The sequence below is a fragment of the Canis lupus genome, chromosome 4, assembly GCF_011100685.1.
Source record: "Canis lupus familiaris isolate Mischka breed German Shepherd chromosome 4, alternate assembly UU_Cfam_GSD_1.0, whole genome shotgun sequence".
NCBI lineage: Eukaryota > Metazoa > Chordata > Mammalia > Carnivora > Canidae > Canis > Canis lupus.
The window spans coordinates 84254586-84275337 of record NC_049225.1 but is presented as its reverse complement, the minus strand read 5'-3'; the positions used below and the strand labels follow the sequence as shown (position 1 = coordinate 84275337).

Below are 20752 nucleotides of genomic sequence, written 5' to 3'. Positions count from 1 at the left end.
ATATAAGACCTATGTCACTCTCCGTCTAGAGGATTCTCTTCTGGACCAAGCAGAAATCAACACAAGGGATCAGTTCTAACAATCCTATCGGTTCTGAGCGGCTCCTTAAAGAACAGCACTTAAAGCTCCTGCAGTGGCATTCATGAAAAATAAATAAATAAATAAATAAATAAATAAATAAATAAATAAATGATAAAGAGCAAAACATTCAAATTACATTCGAAGAAAAGGAGAGGGAAGGAAGAGGGGCGATCTTTAAAATGCTCTCATTCGTTTCAGAAAATATTTCAGAATGAGCCGTTCTGTGTCAGCATCAGTCCCTCCCGCCCGGCCTCTGAAGCTCCCAGTGTCACACGCACAGGGCTGTGGGCGTGCAAGAGGAGTTGGAACGCGGTGCATACTTGGGGGGACCGCGTGGCAAGGGATGAGGTCACCCGAGACCTGCCCTGCGAGCCATCGCGCGGGCCTGCACACAGGGCTCCCTGGCAGCTGTCACCATTCCCCTGGACTGCGGCTGCGAGGAGAAGGAACGGGTTTCTGAGTTCCCCCAGGAGACCACTCAGCTCTCAGGCCAAAACTGAAAAACACCTCAGCAGGGACTCGTCTACGAGTGTTCAGTCCAAGGACCCGCAGTGCAACATTGATCCTGTCCACACCATACTTACTAACTTTACTCGCAATTATGGAGAAATTGTACTGCGCGGTGCTTTCTCTGTCTAGTAGTTCATTAGTGGCGATGGTTCCTTCAGTTCCGTCTATTGTAAAGTAGCTGTCCCCATCACTCTTCCAATCTATGAAGTACCTGTGTGTAAAAAGAGGAGATGCAAATGTGCAATGATTACACATGAATCATAATGGCAGTCAGGCTAACCTGACACAGCTCCTGATTTCTCTCCCTGTAGCTCTTACCCACCTGGCAATAAAGAAGGGTGTAAATGACAGCTTCTTTATTGCAAAGTCAGTATGCTCAAGGGGAAACTGGAAATAATAAAAGATTTAGTACTCCTGCTGTTCATATTATTTTAGGGTCTTGACACCTTGAAAGCTCAGCAGAGACTAAAATTCTAAAGCTGACCATGGGTTTCCTTAACCTCCTGAATATTAAAACTTTTCCAAGCAGTAAAAGATTCCTTGGTGGTGGCTGTGGGAAGGGCAGTTGGGGAGGGGGGGACATCTGGAGACAGTCACTCAGGCCAGAACACAGGTCGAATGTTTCTTTCCATAGAGAGGAAAAAAATAAAAATCATATTATGAAAACTAAGGGGCAATTTTGCAATCAACAATGTGGCAATTGTACAGAAGTATTTCCCTCAAACACATAGAAAAGAGCCACGGTTGTTTTATTACTCTGCGTATCAGACAACTTTGTAAATAACAACAACAAAATAGTGAAGTGGGCTAATATTGTCTCTTTATCCTCTTTATTAGGGAACCCTTTTGATAATAATAGATGTTACCTTCTTTATGTGAAGCGGCTGGACTAAACTAAAATAACCCAAGAAAATTAATTTAAAAAAAATTGAATTTGTATAAATCTTTATGTAATAGAGTGGGGGAAAAAAAAAAACTGGACTAAAATAACCCAAGAAAATTAATTAAAAAAATTTGAATTTGTATAAATCTTTATGTAGTAGATAGAGTGGAAAAAAATCTTTTTCCAACACACATTTTCCATCATAGTAATAAACATTTTGAAATCTTAGCATGTACCGGACACTGTTCTACATGCTTACATGTATTACCTTATTAAAGCCCCACCAAAGCCCTAAAAATATGTATTTTTCATCTCCCCATTTTACCTGTGAGAAAACAGAAGCGTCGAAATGTTCAGGAATCTGCCTCAGTTCACATAGTTGGAAAGTTATAGAGCTGATACTTGAACTAGGTCGTGATGTTTCCCATACAATTATCATCATTCAGTCTTACCAGTTTTAAATAGAACATTTTATGTGCAAGGGCTCTGTTTCCCAAAAGGCTCAATGAGCAATACATTTAGCACAGTTACTCTAGCCCGGGAATCACAGTGAAGTCAACACAAGCAGAAGACATGAGGACAGCGACCTCTCTAAATCCCCAGGCCAGACAAAGGGGTCTGGTTGTTCACTGTGAAGTTAGTCAATCCACGTGCTTCAAAAAGCCACGTTAAGATACCTGGACTGCAAAGCTCCCACACAAACCCCTAAAACCCACACCACAAACAGCTGGGCCCTATTTCACGCAACAGTGTTTTTGTTTGTCCCTCATTCACTATTATCTGGCATCTAATCTTGAGCTCTATCACCTCCTGATGCTTTGGCAACCCCCTTCTCTGGATGTGATCATTATGAGAATTTTTTTTTTTTTAAGATTTTATTTGTTTATTCCTGAGAGACACAGAGAGAGAGGCAGCGACACAGACAGAGGGAGAGGCTGGGTCCCTGTAGGGAGCCCGATGCGGGACTTGAGTCCAGGACCTCAGGGTCACGCCCTGAGCTGAAGGCAGACACTCAACCACTGAGCCACCCAGGGGCCCCCAGCACCACTTTAAACTGTGATGTTTTGCCCAAGATAGCAATTAAGAAATGACCATCAATGCAAATGAAAATGGAACTGCTCCTATATTTCCTAGATGTTTTCAGAGAAGACATGACCCCTGTGCTAAAATGTGTAGATCATCTTCCAGAGGTGGACCCTCCCAGAGCATAGCTCACGCGTTGGCTTCAGGTTTGCCACAGTCCCCAGCCAATCTAAGCGTACGGTGATATTTTAATTTTGATTAATCACAACAGCAAAATATGGACGGTCTAATTTGCCTCACTCACCAGTGTAAATGGGCAAAACTCTGAAATACAGAATTTGAATCATCTTACCCTTCCTCGGCAAGTAGGTGAGATTTAAATTTTTTAAAAAGGTGTTTATGATCTATATTTAACGAAACATGTATAGTTCATGTGAGTATGCAGCCACTGTTGCTAAGAAACCTGTTTTAACAATTGAATAGAAATAAAAAAAATTAAAGCATTAACCTAATCTGTGCAGACCACTTGACAGAGTACAATTTTATTACTTTTCTGCAAATGAGTTTTTGGAAATGCCTTAAAAAGTTTTCTTCTCTTCATTAGGTAAGCATTCTCCTTAAAATTGTGTCTTTTAATTTGCCTAATAACTTTCTCACAGTTAATGGAAAAGCTAAATTCTCAAACACATTTTATAAAAAGTACTTGATGGTACCGAGTTACTCTAAAAGTATTACATCTCATTCCTTAAGCAATAAAGACGGGGGAGTAATGATTCAGGTCAAGGTAGGAAATGTTCTTTTGTTAATGTGAAATAATCAAAATTTCTTCCCTCTCTCTTCTCTTAGTCACTGGTTGTTTTTTGTTATCGTTTTGTTTTTTAAATTTGTCGTCTTGGGAAAGATAATTAAGTGAAAGTAAATTCAGTTAAATTTATTTCCATAAACATTTTATTGAGAACCTAAGCCACATACAGCAACACGTAGATTAGAATTGCTTCATCAAGAATCAAAATTACATTTTTTCTTAGAAATCTCAACATTTCTCTCGAAATTCTAAATAGTAGTTGCTAGTTTCCTATTAGTTCCTCTCGGGTTTTTTTTTTTTTTTTTTTTTCTTAATCCTCCTCCTCATTCTAACTTTCCTCTTAGTAAGATTAAAAGTTGTATCTTAGGTAGTTTAGAAAGTTTCGCTTGTTTATTTGAAGTGAAACTAAACATTTTATAAATTTATGATTGAAAAAAGGCATAACCCTTTTGTCTTCAGATTTTCCATTTGGGAAAAAATGGAAAAAAAATTTCCATTTCCATATTCAATCATAATATGATTAAAACACATCTTTAAAGAAAGGTAAATACACCATAATCTACAGTTTATTAAAATTATAGTAGCTGTACTTTTATTTCCCTCCAGGTTACTTAAGATTTTCTGTTTTTAGAAAAAATGATTCTATTTATTTCTTCAAGAGAGAGACAAAGAGAGCATGAGGAGGGGTGGGGCAAAGAGAGAGGGAGAGGGAGGAGCAGACTCCACTGAGCTCAGAGCTGCAAAGGTGGCTCCAGCCCATGACCCGAGATCGTGACCTGAGCGGAAGCCAGATGCGCAACTGACTGAGCCACCCAGGCTCCCCCAAATTTTCTCATTTATAAAGTCATTTTTAAATAGCCATATATGATCTTCTGACTTTATATCTTTTTATATACCTGGATGCCAACTCTATCTTCCCCCAAAATTTTATACCCAGACTTTGGTTTATTTCTCAGAAACTCCGAAGCAGCCTGCTGTAGTGGGAAGAAAGTCAAGTTTAGGCAAATATTGATCTAATTTGGGTTCCAAAGTTAAGAGCTTCAATATTAAACAGGTAGTCTCAGTTTTCTCATGTGTTATAACCCAGGACAGTACCGCACGACTAAATAAACAAATAACGTGATCACGCCTTGGCTCCTGTTTTTGCCAAATCCCTGCAGGCAGTTTTCTTGCTTCCTTGTTACAAAATTCTATCTTCTTACTTCTTTTATCTTATTTATAGGTTTTAATTGGCATTTACAGTCTCTCTCAAATTAGAATAGCAAAATAATTGTATTTTCTTTTGTTAATGACACAGAAAGTTTCTAGAGAGTAGGAAGGATTCTTCACCAAGTTTGTTGTTCTGTTCCTAGCATTTTGTACTTTATGTATGAATTGTATTATTTCATGAGAACCTCCACCTGTTGTTGTTAATCATGGCCTGATCACGTTTCAAGCACGGAATTATTTATTTTGTATCTTTGATTATTCAAGCATGTTAATTCTGAAGTATTTTTCAGGTATGAGCAACATAACTACTCCTTTGAACTGAATCAAATGCCTTTTGTTTGAGGTCACAGTTGGATTTATTCACTCTCCCTACTAGCTGTGGCCAAATGTCTCTGAAGAAAGGTACCATTTTAACTAGAGTCATTTACCATTTAAGACCCAAATATAGGCACCACATTAGAAAACAGCTTTTATTTCCCTTTCTTTGTAAAAAAAAAAAAAATTTAAAGATTTTTATTTATTGATTCATGAGAGACAGAGAGAGGCAGAGACACAGGCAGAAGGAGAAGCAGGCTCCCCACGGGGAGACCGAAGCGGGACTCGATCCCAGGACCCCAGGATCACAACCTGAGCTGAAGGCAGGCGCTCAACCACTGAGCTACCCAGGTGGCCCTATTTCCCTCTCTTTCTAATAACTGAGCTTCCTATCTCCCTCGCAATTTGTTTACTCTTTGGCTCATTTACACTATGAAGATTTCATTCTAACTCATCAAATACTCTTCTTTTTTTTTAAGATTGATTCGGTTATTTGAGAGAGAGACAGGGTGAGTGTGCAAGCTGGGGTAGGGTGGGGGGGCAGAGGGAAAGTCTTAAGCAGACTCTGTGCTGAGCATGGAACCCAACATAGGGCTCGATCTCACAACTCTGAGATCATGACCTGAGCTGAAAACAGTGTCCGACAGTGCTACCCAGATGCCCCAAGTCATCGAACAGTCTTATAATATTTTCTAAAGAGAGGGTTTCATATCTATGATATATTTAAAGTAACTGATCTTTTTGAAAAATCAAAATAATATGAAATTTCGAATAAAGGTGAGGAACAGCTATTTTCCAAAAGCAATTAAAGAAATCATAGAAGTGAATGGGCTATAAAATGTATGTAACTTACATGGGGGAATCCTTTGCATTTCAGTTAAAGCAAAGAACTGGAACCAGCAAAAGGTAAACTCAAAAAGTCAGTTATAAAGAATACATAATTCTTTTTATATACTTTATATATATATGTATATATATAATTTTATAATTCTTTATATAACTTGGATGTTTTGTCATTTTGAGGACTTAACATGAAACAATAGGAAGCCTTCAAAATACTTTATCATCCTAGCTATGTGGACACTTAGCCGTTGAGATTTCCTTCAGCAAATAACTAGAATAATATGAAATTTGTTTAAAAATAAAAGCTCAAAAAAATAAAAATAAAAAATAAAGGCTCATCATTGATGTCAAGATCCATTCCAAATAAAAATTAGACCTGTAAGTCTGTATCACAGATCCACTGAATTTTATCAATAAGCCCTTAGTTATTTCTAAACTTTATAAGAACTTTGTGGTTGTCCAGGACAATAAAGGCTACTGAATCTCAAATAATAAGATTTTATTTCCATACATACCCCCAAAAATATTAATAAAACAACTGTATAATTTGGTTTTGTTTTCCCAGCCTGAGAAATGTCATAGTTCAATTAAACAGTTTTCAGATTTAGTTAAAGTTGTTGGAAGGTTCAAATCAGGGAAACATGTGAAATGTTCAGAATACTTTCAAGTATATAATAAGGTCCACAATTATCATATTTTAAGGAATTAAATATGGTACATTTTTACTGACCTGTTTTGACTTTTTATCAATTTTGTTTAATAAGCTACTGAAAACTCTGGAATTTAATTATATTTTCAACAATCTTAAAATTAAAAAGCAACTCAAAAACTTGGGTGAGTATCTCAATTACACTAAAGAACTTGGGGGATCCCTGGGTGGCTTAGAGGAGTAGCACCTGCTTCACCCCAGGGCATGATCCTGGAGTCCCAGGATCAAATCCCACATCAGGCTCCCTGCATGGAGCCTGCTTCTTCCTCTGCCCATGTCTCTGCCTCTCTCATGAATAAAAAAAAAAAAAAAAAAAAAAATCTTAAAAAAAACCTCAAATATCTCTTAATGCATAAGCAAAATATACGTAAAACAAAAGAACTCGGGGAGCAATTAGTTTGACTTTTAGAATCTGGTTGCTTATGGTTAAATCCTATTCTCAGTCTAACTAAAGACATAATTGGATCTTCCTAAACTTCAGTTTCTCCCTCTGTAAAATGATGTCAGTTGTGATGCTGAAACAAATCTGGCCGAAGTGCTCAGCTCAAAGCCAGGAACAAATTAGTTATTATGACGTCACCTATATGTTGACAGTTAATTGCCACAAAAGCAAATAAACACCTGTCCATTTGGTACATGTCCTTTGCAGTTGCTCCTTTTTTACAGATTGTCAATGGATCGGCCATTTGAGGAAAAAAGCAAAACGAGTTTATTCACAAAGGATCTTCTCATTCTTCATAGCAAGTTAAGTTCTTGACCAACAACATCTCAAATGAATTATTCTTAATCATTCCATTGGTGTCAATTTAGAGGAAATGCTTCCTTCATTTCCATTGCAATCAAAATAAGCAGGTACTGCTAAGAAAGGTGTCGTGTTTCTTAAATATTGTCAGCTACAGAACAGATCCCATTGTAAATGGAAGATTCTGATGGATGGATAATTGGATAAGAGCATGTCTGAAGATAATATATACTCAACTGTCTCACTGAGGGGACCTTCTGAGGAGTTTCTGACTAATGGCTACCCAAGCAGATCAAGGAGAGATTACAGACATACAAATCAAGTCACTGATAAGTTGCACAACTTAAAACTAGCATTAAGAAATCTAAAGGGAAAGTCACTAAAACTCAATTTTTCTCTTTACCTTTGTTCACGTAATTCCAATACCTTCAATTAAAATAGTTTCTCACCCTCTATTTCATCTCCTTCATCCTGACTTTAAAGAATTCTTGTATGTTTGGGAGAAAAGTCCTTTATCAGATGTGTCTTTTGCAAATGTATATATTAAAATCCACATTACGAATGCTAAAGGAAAGAGATAAGTAAGGTAAGCAGTACTCAAAAAGGATTAACTGTTTTATCTTAATGAATATTTTATATGACCTTATGGATAAAATGTTATCTCCCCATTGCTATCTGAATCTTCAGTATTTTCTAAGAAAACAGGCCATAATATAAAATTAGTTTGCTCTCTGCTAAATAATAAAAACTAGAATACGAAAGAGTGATTTGAGCTACACAAAATGAGAACCTGAACTCTACTCTCAATGCTTCCACAGGAAGCATTTTTAAAGATCACTTTAAGAAAAAGAAATAGTGTGGTAGTCTCTTTATCAGAAACTATCTTTCACTAATTACTTTATTAATTCTAAGTGAAGTCAATCAACTATTAACAATACCTAGGACTAAGCACCACTAAAAGATATACAGTCAACATTTAGATCATTTGAAGGATTCAGGGGAAATAATGTCATGAACCATACAAAACATATTAAATGAAAAAAAAATAGAGATACTGTGTACAAATGGTAGACATGGGAAGGAAAAGCAGATGGAACCTGTTAGTATGGATTATTTCAGAGAAACTTAGGGATCAAGTAAAAAGGAAGTGTGGAGTTTAGACACTACAGTAGCAGCCTAATGCATTTATACCTGGGGAGTTGGCCCTATTTAACTTTTTTTTACTATTACTGTGATATGTTTAGGATCCTCAAGAGAATTATTTGTGCAAAGTTAAGTTTTGTATGACTTCTACTTGCAAATGTACTGATGACAGTTAGCTTCCATTATTTCCATTTATAGAAGTTATGGAACTTAGAAACCATTTACTAAAAGAGAAAAAAAAAAGAGAGAGAGAGAGAGAGAAAGTATGCTCTTGACTGTATTGTACTAAGATAGCATAGATTAAGCCCTAAATACCCAGGTCTTCAAACCTTTAAAAACAAAAAGAACAAATTATATATATATATATATATATATATTTTATATTTATATTTAAATTTATATTTTATGGGCAGCCCCGGTGGCTCAGCGGTTTAGCGCTGCCTTCAGCCTAGGGTGTGATCCTGGAGACCCAGGATCAAGTCCCATGTCGGGTTGGAACCTGCTTCTCCCTGTGCCTGTGTCTCTGCCTCTCTCTCTCTCTCTGTGTGTGTGTCTCTCATGAATAGATAAAATAAAATCTTTAAAAAAATAAAAAATAATAAATTTATATTTTATAAATTATTTAATATTTTATAAATTATTCAATTTTACATTTAAATTTATATTTATATATTTATTTATTTATATTTATTTATTTATTTCAGAGAGAGAAATAGGGGGGAGAGGGGAAGAAGAAGAGGGAGGGAGAGAATGCTTGAGCAGACTCCCCACTGAGTGCAGAACCTGACTGGAGCTCAATCCCAGGACCCTGAAATCATGACCTGAGCTGAAATCAAGAGTCAGTCACTTAACCAACTGAGCCACACAGGCACCCAAAACCTATTATATTCATAGAACAGATCTGCTTATGGTCAATTTGAAAAAAATACAAATGCACAGATACATATACATTCTATATTTCATTATATATTAGGATAAATATATCAAGAGAACATTAAAATAAAATTAAACTCTGCATGTAGAATGTGAGAGAACAAGGAAATATCCCCAACTCTCAAGAATCTTTTCATTTTTCTGCATTTTGGGGACGGTGGTCAAAAAGTGAATACGTATTCATTCAAATAAGCAAAAATGATAGAGTTTCAATATGGCTGATGTCTTTAGTGAATATAAAAGATAAGAAAAACACAATATTTGGAGGAAGAAGTGAGTTAGAATAGGTGACAAGTATACCTATGGCTTCGCCACCTAAGATGGCACAAGTCTAGGATGAAGGCGATGAAATAGAAGGTGAGAAACTATAGAGGGAATGGAGGGAATAGAATTGTGTGAGCAAAGGTAAAGAGAAAAGTTGAGTTCAGTGAATCTCATTTCCAGATTGCCTAATGCCAGTTCTGAGCCAAATACCACTTAATGCCGTATCTGAATTCGTATGTTTATCAATGACTGGATTTGCCTATCTGCAATCTCTCCTTGATCTCTGTGGGTACCATTAGCCAGAAACTCAGAAGAAGCTCCTCCCAATGAGATAACTGAGTATATATACAAGGGTCAGACATGATCTTCTCAAGTCACTCACCCATCAGAATCTCTTCCTCACAACAGGATCCACCCTGTAGTTGACAATATTAAAGAAAGGCAACACCTAAAATCCTCTGTGCTCTTTCATCTTTCCCCCACCCTCACCCCTGCCAAGCTCTGGAAGCCACCGATCCATTTACTGGCTCCCTAGTTTAACTTCTCCAGAATGTCATATGGTTGGAGTCCTACAGCCTGTAAACACTCCGGATTGGCATCTTTCTCCTATGTAACATACATAGTAACATAAACCTCCATAAATAACATAGATATCTTTTCATGGCTTACTAGGTCATTTCTTTTTATTTATATTTTTTTTTAAGATTGTATTTACTTACTCATGAGAGACACAGAGAGAGAGGCAGAGACACAGGCAGAGGGAGAAACAGGCTCCCTGTGGGGAGTCTGATGTGGGACTCGATCCCAGGATCCCTGGATCACGACCTGAGCCAAAAGCAGATGTGCAACCCCTGAGCCCCCAGGCGTCCTTAGGTCACTGTTCTTGAGGTGCTAAATACTGTCTTGCCTGGATGTACCATAGCTTATTTGTCTACTCACCCAACTCACCCAACATCTCAATTCATTGTAACATCATACAGGGTATTTTCGCCACTCTAAAAATCCTCTGTGTGAACAGCACAGGTTGGAACTATGCAGGTCCACTTACACGTGGGTCTTCTTCGATACAGTACAGTATTATAAATTTATTTTATCTTCCTTAGGATTCTCCTCATAACATGTTTATTTCTCTGGCTTACCTTCTTGTAAGACTACAGCATATAGTACATCTATCATAGAAAATACGTGTCCAACGGCTGTTTTCATTATCCATTAGGCTTCTGGTCAACAGTAGGCTCTTAGTAGTAAGATTCGGGGGAGGGTCACATTATATGGGGATTTTCCACTGCAGAGGGCCAGCGCCCCTGACTCCCACACCGTTCAAAGGTCAACCGCATGAGGAGTCATCACTCGTAACGGAATCTTTCTTCCACCTTGCTTCAGTCTTTGCTGAATGCCATTGCACTCTGCTTCTTTGCTGTGGCTCAGTGATGATAAAATAATAATATTAATAAATACCCACTGGGATGGCAGAACAGAGCCCTACATTACTACCTCGCACAGCAGCCCTGTGAAAAGACAGTTAAGCAAAAGAAAACCAAGCAGAGAGCATACCTGAACATGTCAAGTAATTTCACTTTTTGATGCTTATTTTTCACAACATAGTTTTACTATCATTCTTAAGTGAACAAACATGTTTTCAAACAAACAAAAAAAAAAGGTAATTCATACCCCATGTTTCCTCAACTGACATGATTCAAGCTTATTGTCTACTCCAAGGACATGGAAGTAAGACAGCTTTCATGCCGATTCAAAAGCAGCTCTGTCTTTTGACAACCCCTCCCGGGGATCAATTAGATCCATCTGTGTCTACAGCTTTGGCGAGTCAGGCTGCTATCCATTAGAAGTAAGACTGGGGATGTTACTTTATTCCACATAAAGTAGGTCTTGTTAGACACGAGCTGCTGTGACAGTAATACCACCTCCCTCACCACCCCCAAAAATCAGTCCTGTAGTTCAAGAGTATCTCTAAGACGCAGGCTTCCTTTATTCCTCACACGAGGGTCTTCACTCTAGACATGATGTTATATCTGGAAGTCTGTAACCCTCACCTTACCTTCACCAGGTGGTAGTTTTACTAATAAACTCCCTGAATTATTTTTTTAATGTATTGCATTAAAATCACATTTTATTAATATTTTGACTCTATCATGCTTCTCTCAGTCTTCAAAGTTGAATGCACAGTAAATTAAACAACTTAGCATGTTCTCTAGGTATCGTATTTCACTGTGTTCCAAAATTCTCAGTTATTGAACTATAGAGAGTTTCAATCCATATTTATTTACCTTCTTATTACTTTCTTTACAGCCCTCCATATTTCTTCTGTAACTGTTTATACTCTTGAAATTACCTGTAAATCTACTCACCAGGCATTTTCCACTTTCATGATTATCAGCAGCACACCCAGGGCCTCAAGTATAGGATTGATGAATGATAACGGGTTAATATATAATAACTACCAATGGAGCTGATTTCTTGAGAATGCCCCTACAAAGATTGGTAATAAATATAGTTTTCTGGAATTAAACCGAAAGGATATCATGTTGTAATGTGGACATAGAGACCAACAACTTGAATCCAATGAGTAAATTAGCCAGCCTTCGACCTGACTTGTAGGGACACTCATTAATTGCCTTTTTGCTTCTCTTTCCCAAGACAAATGTGTTTTTTTTAAAGTTCTCTCTTGACCACCGAGATGTTTCAAGAAGGGGATTACCCAGATGGACTTTGGGAGATGGATTCAGGTGAATATAAAGAGCAGACCTTGCATGCTCTCCTGCCCTGTCCTAGGATTTTTCCTATATGCTATGAATATATTGAGGTAACCACTGAATGATTTATTATTTAAATCATTCAGCCTTTTAAAATTGTTATTATTGCCCCATGGCATAAAATCTTATGAGATATGTGTCTATATATTTTCCCTATGTCAAAAATGTCTTTGTATTAAAAGCCTACTTTTCTTTGGTCTGGTTTTGTTTATGAAGGTTCAACCGCACTGCGGTGGAAGATTCAGAACAAATCACATATTTCTCTCTGTCTCTCCCGTTTCAATCAATCTCTCTCTCTCTGTGTGTCTCTCTTTTCAGCCTCATTCCTATATATATGCTGGATGTGGACAGCTAGCACGGAATTTAACCATACAGAAGAAACATAGTTGAATCAATAGCAAGTCTCAAAATATGTGGCAGGATCTGGGGCACCTCCCACCCTATTTAAGTAGTAGTACAAATGGAATGTATGGGTTTGGGGTGGGAAGAAAGACAGAGATTATTTTCTTGACTCTGTTGACAGCTGTGTGGCCTCCCTACACAGTACCCTCATACCCTATATCCTTATATCAATAGGAGCTCTTTGTAAAGTCTGGGCTTTGAGCAATTCCATAATCCGTCTTACCCTAGGACTGGCACTACCTGCTTTTATCAGTGGACACAACTGCCAGTGAAAACAATGAACTGCAAATTCCAAATGGCAAAACCATCTTTATCAAACACTAACTTTTAGTGAGAGAGATTTCGGAGGGATTGAAAAATGTATTACATGTCTACTCTATCTGAGGCCCTGTGAAAGTAGCGTAGTATCATTAATCATGGGAAATCACAGATTGAACACAGATTTAATCACGGATTAAAAAGTTAAGATTGTTTCGCTTGAGCGACACGTCCAACATCACAGCGCTACTAAAGCCGGTCGCAGGGACTGACAGCAGATGTTTTTGGTTAAATCCCATAGCTTTTCATCCAGTATTATCACGCTTTCAAGTCTCCCATCACCAAACTGAATCAATTCACCCAGGTTTGGATAGAGCGTTTTTCGTTTTGTTATTTGCTTTCTCTGACCCACAGAACCTAAAACGTTTCCTTTGCTCACCTCACAGCACTGCTGCCCACATCTAGGTCTTGTGCAGTGACAGCACCAATGATGGTCCCAACTGGAGTGTCTTCATAAACCTCCATGGTGTAGAGTGGCTTGCTGAAAACGGGTGGCTCTTCCACGTCCAGCACGCTGATCTTCACTGTGGCTGTGTCTTTAAAAGGTCCGGCTGAGTGAAATCTGTGGTCAAGGTGAAGGTTGGAGGCTTCCACTTTAAAAGTATATGCCTTCTTGGTTTCGAAATCTAATGGCTGAAATGAGGACAAATCAGAAATGAAGAGGTGCACTTACACAGAAGGCGGGGAAGATGGGGCACAGGGTTTCAGAGCATTGGCAAGTTTGTATCAATTTTGTAGGGGTGACAAAATTTTTAATTAGCAGGTAAAGAAACCTTCTCAGAGGGACCCATTCATAGAATAGTCTAGGTAACCTGTCAGGATAATCAGTTGCATGTATTAAAATGGCAGGTAAGCGCACACACATGCTTACTTAGGGCTTACTCGTTTCATCTGAGCAGTTAAAGCTGCCAAAGAGATTTTAAGGGCAGCATTTTCTAGTCTTATACGATGCTGACATCTAGTGGAATCAAGCTGTGATTAAAACCACGAAATTGAAATTGGAGTTAACACGGTCTACGTTCCAGTTACAAGTTGGGTAAAACAAAATATATATTTTTTTCTTGGTCCTTCTTCTTATTTTGACAATAATATCATTTTTTATTAGACATTTTTGAGTGTTTGGGTCTTTTCAATAAAAAAAGAACCATGTCAAGCTTTAAAACATACACAGTAGTAATTATACAAAGTGTTTCCGTCTTTGGCGTTTTCAGCAATGTGTATATAATTAGTAAGCATTGCAACTCATCTCCAGGATATTTTACCAATGTTTTACCTTGAACATATGGGATCAAATGAAAGGAAATTGTGAAACATAGTATTTGGAAGTCATTCATCCATGAAGTCACCGATTCTCTATTATTTTACTACTACTTCTTTTCACTTTTATGCTGACTAGTAGTTTCATGGTCCCAATAACTGAAAATACTATATTCTGGAAATATGGTGCTGCTGTGGTGTTTTATATAAACTATAAGGTCAATGGCCTGACTTCTAATCACCTATGAAAAACTAACACAACACGCAATTAACATTAACAGAGAGATTCTCAGGGACCTTTAAAAGTTTCTGTTTTCTAAATTAATTCCCTTTGGTGTGACTCCAATGACTTGGCTAATTGCTTTGTCAACACATCTGGTTTTTTGCCGCAGCACACCTGGGGGAAATAAAGGAGGCATATTTCTCTCTTAAGGACAAGAGTGTTGTTTTATGCATTTTCTCTGAGGATGAAAAAAGGAAATTAAAAAAAAAAAGAAAAAAACACTGTGAGATCCTCTCACTATTCCACAGAGCTTATTAGAGCAAACAGTAATACCTTCTAGATGTGGTGTTTAGGTTTTGTCCATAATAATTTTCATTCAGGGGAAATCTATATGTATTATCCCTGTAATTATTCCCTTATTTTATCTAATTCATCCAATTTTTATTCGTGCTTTTTTATCTGCTTTGGGCTCAATGTTTTTTTTTTTACTTTCCATATTTTTAGTTACTTGCCTCGCACCTATTGACCTATTACATCAATATGTTGATTTCTTCCATTTCCATCACTTTCCTGTTAGGAATGTCAATTTATCTTTAAGCCAACAACAGTAAAGAATGACATGCATGACATGACATGCTTGATATTATAGCTATTGCTTATGTGAACAAAATATAAATAACATCAAGTTTTGGTGAACTATAAATACTCAATGAATGCTAAGCAATATAATTTTCCATCTTAGTGACCCTCTATCATCATCATCATCATCCCCTTTTCTCCTCTCCTCCTTTTTTTTTTTTTTTTTTTTTGACCCCCATTTTCTCATGTAAGACTATTTTGATTCTATCACCTTGGGTCCTTTTGCCTAGAAAGCTAATGGAGCTGCCCTGGCTTATATTTACTCCTTTTTGTGGCCCAAAGTTAACTTCTGTCTTAGACGATAGGAGCTGATACCAATTGCTTCCTTATTCCCTCCCTGGTTTCCCCTAGACATTAACATGCTCCTGCTTATTTTCATGATTGGGAGACTCTTTCTAGACAAAACCTACATTTCATTCACCTCCTTGATCAACATGCCACACCCACCTGACCGACTGATTCCCACTTCAAAGTCCATTTCAGGTCCAGAAACAGAAGGAGAATTCTGAAAACTTTTCCACACTTTGTCTTTTTCCTCATGTCAGAATATTATCAGGCATAGTCTATGCCTTTTAAGAATTTCTGACATTTCATAGCAGACAAATATTTGGTGGTCAGGGAGTGAGATGAGACTCTGTGCATACAGATTATTTTGAGACTGGAAACTTGTATTGTGCAGTGATCAAAGAATTGGAAAAAACTCTAAGAGAAATGCCACAATGACATCCTACATGGCCTTACTTCTTGAATATCCTGACCCCTGGGCAATGCCATTTTATAAAACTGAGTAGCTCAGAAACAGCAAACAGAATCAACACTGACCTCTCTCTAGTTGACTTTATCCAAACCATCTGGTTAACTACCCTCTACATTTGGGGTTTGAGGATGAGGGTGCTGAAGAATAAAACTCATCTAACTTTACAACCAACAAAAACTCTAATATTTGAGATAGGTATAGAACAAACAAGATTATTTTTTATTCCTAGAAAACTAATCATATTCTATGACAGAATTCCATTATCGTGAAGTTGAGCTAATTTAGCTCTTGCACAATAAATAGAAACCTTTATAACATTGCTTGGGGCCCATTGGATTTCGTGAACCTTTCCAGAAAAGTAAGAAAATGATTGATTAAAAAGAATTTAATTGAGTTCCTAAGGCTGTTTCAAGAAAGGAAAGTTAGTAAGACCAAAATTTCCAAGGAACAATTGGCATTATAGGGAGCAGTATGGTAAAAACAAACAAACAAACAAACAAACAACAAAAAAAAAAACACAAAAAACAACAACAACAAAAAATCAGTGACTATGGAGAAGCAAAATATAGTATATTTCATTGCTTTTCAGGGTATAAAGGAGGAATTGGGCAAACATCACCTATTTGCATATTTATTTTTAGACACTTTCTCTGCTTTTACTTTGCTAAGATCCAGCTCATGGAAAACTACATACAATATTAAATGGTAAATGCATTTTTTTTTTCATTTCAAGGAGGAATATGCGATTGTGGCATAAAATGCAAAACAATGGCTCCCTTGGATTTTTCAGGATTTTAACATGGGTCCAGATAACGTTTTGTGGAAATGTAGCTGTAGATCTATTTGAAGGAATTAGCAAAACAGCAGCTTTCATAGAATTCCAAGATGTCCCCAAGATTTCTGCCCCTTATAATTCCCTTCCCTTGACTCTGTGAGCTGCATGTGAATGGCCTCAGATATCACCCCAGGAATTCAAGTTTGATGGAAAAACAAAATATGCAAATATAACAAAGGGCCTTCATGACTTGAAGTTGAGTGAACCAAAAGGGAAATTTGAGTTGAGGGGTCAGACCTAATTATGTGAGTCATTAAAAAAAAAAAAAAAAAAAGTAATTCAGATAAATTGTTCCTGGCCTTGAAGAAGTAAAATTGGGAGTGTGGGATCCCCCTGGCAAGTGCATAAGGGGCGCGTTCAGGAGCTGACGCTGAAACATGGCCAATGACTAGCAAGAAACACAGGCCTCAGGCAGAGAGACACCAAGAAATGAACTCTGCCAACAATTCCCCTGAGCTTGGAAAACATCTCAAAGCTTCAAATCAGATCGCACCCCAGCCTACACCTGGATCTCAGCCTGAGAGAGCTGAGATTTCAGCAGAGGATGCCATCATGGTGGTCTCTTACCCACAATAGCGGTGCTTTCATTGCTCTTGACTTTCTACTCTGCTCTATTGCTTCAATTTTTATGACTAAGCTGCATCTGTATTATTTCACCAACAGAGGGAAGTCATCACTCAACGGAATGTATCCTTTAGTGATAAGACTCTACTTTCTCAATCAGATCATAGTTCCTCCTGGTCAATGGAAGGGAAAATTTTCAATCAGTCCAAATGAGGGCTGTACCCTTCTCCAAAACAGGGTAGATGCTCTTCAAGACAAGCAGAAAACAGATTTGTACTGGCTGAACTGTGATGAAAAGACAAGAGCAATAAGATCTCGTAAAGAGAGCTCGTTATGCCAGGGTGCACCACAAAGATAAGACTTTCAGATCAAGCATCATTTTAAAGGAAAATTAAGTTTGCCAAAACTGAGTTTTATGATCATCATGGTAACCAGTTTATTTGTTACTAGCATTTTCCGTTCCATAAGAAATTATTCTAAAATTCTACCACAACTCAGGTTACATAGTAAATCATCCATAGGTGATATCTGCACCAACTTCTTTGATTTATTCAAATTGATTTAGAACCAGAGTGATTGAGTCAAATGTTTGGAGTTGAGGACATAGTGGTTAATGAGTTAAATTAAGTTCATTTTATCATGAACCTTCCATTGTAGAGAGGGAGAGCCAGAACAACAACCAAAAAGTAAGTACATAATTTTCAGTTAGTGTTAAGATTTAGGGGAGAAATGGGATAATGGACAGGAGGGAACATAGTTACATAGGGCCAATAGGAAGTGCATTTCTAAGGATGTAATACTAGGAACTGAGATGAGAAGAACCAGGTATGGTGAAGTCAGAAGGAAACTAGCCTGATAGAAGGTGAGCAAGGGCAAAAGTCCAGATGCATTTCATTCCTCCTTTCAATAAATATTCCTTGACATCCCACCATGTTCTAGACATCATTACCGAGGATAATGATGCTGAACCAAGCAGATAAAATCACCACCTGCACGGAGCTTCTAGGCCTTGATGGACAAGACTATGAGAAATAAGCAAAATATGTAGCATGGTAGTTGACAATGAATGCTATGGAAAAATGTAAACCATGGGAGACGGATGTATGTTTTGTGGGTTGGGGGTAGATGGGCAAGTTTGTGTGTATCCTAAAACCACTGAGGAAAGAATTCAACTCCACAGCTTACTAAAAAGTAGTGAAGTTTGAGGGATAAAAGTTGTTACACTATTAGGTGAGAACGCCCCAACAACAAAGGGGAAAAAAAAATCAAACATGGCCCTATTTAAAAGCTGAATTTTAGGTTTCAGAAAATTTCAACAGCATCTTAGTTTTACAATTAAAAACAAAAAAATCTTTAAAAAGCTACAGAATGACCAGACCAAAAAAAAAAAAAAAGCATTTCCTAAATAAAATTATTAAAGAAACATACATTTCATAAAAGCTACTTCTAAATAAATTTGTGACAGAATTATTTATTAGAAACGCGTTTAATTTTTCCATGCATCAGTCACACTCCAGGTTTTTGTAGCACTACAAATTTTTGATAGTTTTAACAAATTAACTTAAGAATCACGGGCATTATTAGTTCTATGCCCATATTTTAGTGACAATATTTTTTGGAACAAATTCAGTAACTAATTCAGTGACAATTTAGTAAGACAAAACAAAACAGAAAAAGAATATTGAAGGAAGTTCTAGTGCTTCTAGTTGAGGTTCTCAGGTAATATATTCCCTAAAAATGAAAGATTACATTAAACCTTATAAATGCTGAAGCAAAATACGTGCTCTGTATGCACTCACAGAATAAACCATGATTATCTAGGGAGGCCAATTATCTCTTGAGCTGCCTCAAATAACCAATCTCACATTTCACTTCTAACCTACATGGTTCCTTACAATAGTTAATACGCCTTTCAAACATGTACAATAATTTACTGCAAGCTGTGTGATTTTGAAAAAGTTATCTTTCTTTTCTGTTTCTTAGCTGCCATTTGTATATCATTTATAAAATACGTTAAACTCTGCATAGTACTGAGAACCAAAAAATAATAATAATAATGATGCATCATAAATTAAACCAGTAAGCTAACATATTTGTTCTTTAGTCAACAAAAAATTACACTCCCTGTATATTTCAAGCATTTCCTTTGTCATGACCACGCAAATATAGATGTGATAAAGTGTCTTTAGGCAGCTAAAATATAGTAGACATAATCGGTGTCTTAAACTGTGAGTGCCTCATGTCTCATAGGTGTTTTAGCAGAAATGCTGACATTTGGGAAGAAAGTAAGAAGTGATCAACTTGGCCTCATGGAAGGGACTCATGGAAGTCTTTGGCGTAAGGTTTGGGGAAAAGTTTTTAAAAAGGAGGGAATCAATTAAGATGCTCATGTAGGGCTGTGTCTTTCTATGCAAAAGGATGAATAGCCTGTTTGGTTATTCAAATTATTCAAATTATTAACCAAATAGCCTATTTGGTTATTGCAATTAGAAATTGCAGTGAATTTGCTACAGATGGAAGGTAGCTTGTGTGTGTGCAGGAGATGATAACAAAAAATACACTATTTGCTCTGTCTCTTACTAATGATGGAAGCAAACAAACAAACAAAAGGATTTAAGCACAAAAATAAGTTAATAGAGTGAGATTTGATCATTACTCATAGCAGAGAGGCTGAGTTAAATAAAGACAAGGGTGACACTCTGAGAACAGCCACTGCAGTCGTAGAAGGAATAACCATGGGGGTGCACGTCAACCCAGGAGGAGGAGAGGAAGGAGATTTTAACCCATGTTCTGGAGAAATCAGGGGCCAGGCTTCATGTCTTATTGGGCAAGAGGAGGCTGATGGCAATGGAAGCAGCACAAGAAAGAGCCGAGATCTGGGGGTTAAGACCCTGGGAAGGAGTTGGAGCCTTATCTAGGCGGGAGGAGAGCTGACCAGGAGCCCTTTCGTTGGGAGAAGAGGTGGGATTTGGTCGTTCAGAGCTTGAGCAGACCATAGGACACACAGCTTTAGGTGACGGCGAGGCAGCAAAGCAATCTACCTTGGTGATTTCAGCATGGGAGCCCCTTTAGGGTTTGGGAGACTGGTGAGCGGAGTTAGGTAAGATGTGGAAAGGAGGTGATGACAGGTGTGGACAGAGCCCGGGACGTAGAACTTACAGAATCAAAGGACACCACTTTCTCATCTCCCAGCACACACATGCGGGCCGGCCAGCTGAACAGAGGGTGTTCTAAACTCAGTACACGAAGGTGTATGTTTGGCTACATAAAGCAAGTTATTGCAAAGGTGTTTTATTTTGAGTTATTCAAAAACTAACCACACGATGGTGCTCTGCTACCAAATCATTGGGTGCAAACGCCTTTCCTTGCCATTCGGCTGCAAAAAGAAAGAGGTTTACTAACAGGGCCTCAGTAAAATACGAAGAGTTCCCTGGGACCTATTTACTAAAAAATCCTGGAGAATAAAGCCCTTTATTTATTTCTTTTTTAAAGGAAAAAAAAAAGGAACTCTGCTTTGGAAATAGTA

The 20752-nt window shown here is 37.5% G+C and overlaps 1 protein-coding gene across 3 annotated transcripts in view; it reads right to left on the bottom strand.

The window, feature by feature from the left end:
- CDH12 (cadherin 12) overlaps positions 1-20752 on the bottom strand; it is a 1036190-nt gene that overhangs the window by 24483 nt on the left and 990955 nt on the right. For all 3 annotated transcript variants that reach the window (XM_038535417.1, XM_038535416.1, XM_038535418.1), the window contains 2 exons: positions 13331-13584; positions 666-802 (listed from right to left, as the gene is read on the bottom strand). In XM_038535417.1, coding sequence (XP_038391345.1) covers positions 666-802; positions 13331-13584 — 391 coding nt within the window. The remainder of the gene's footprint in view (positions 1-665; positions 803-13330; positions 13585-20752) is intronic.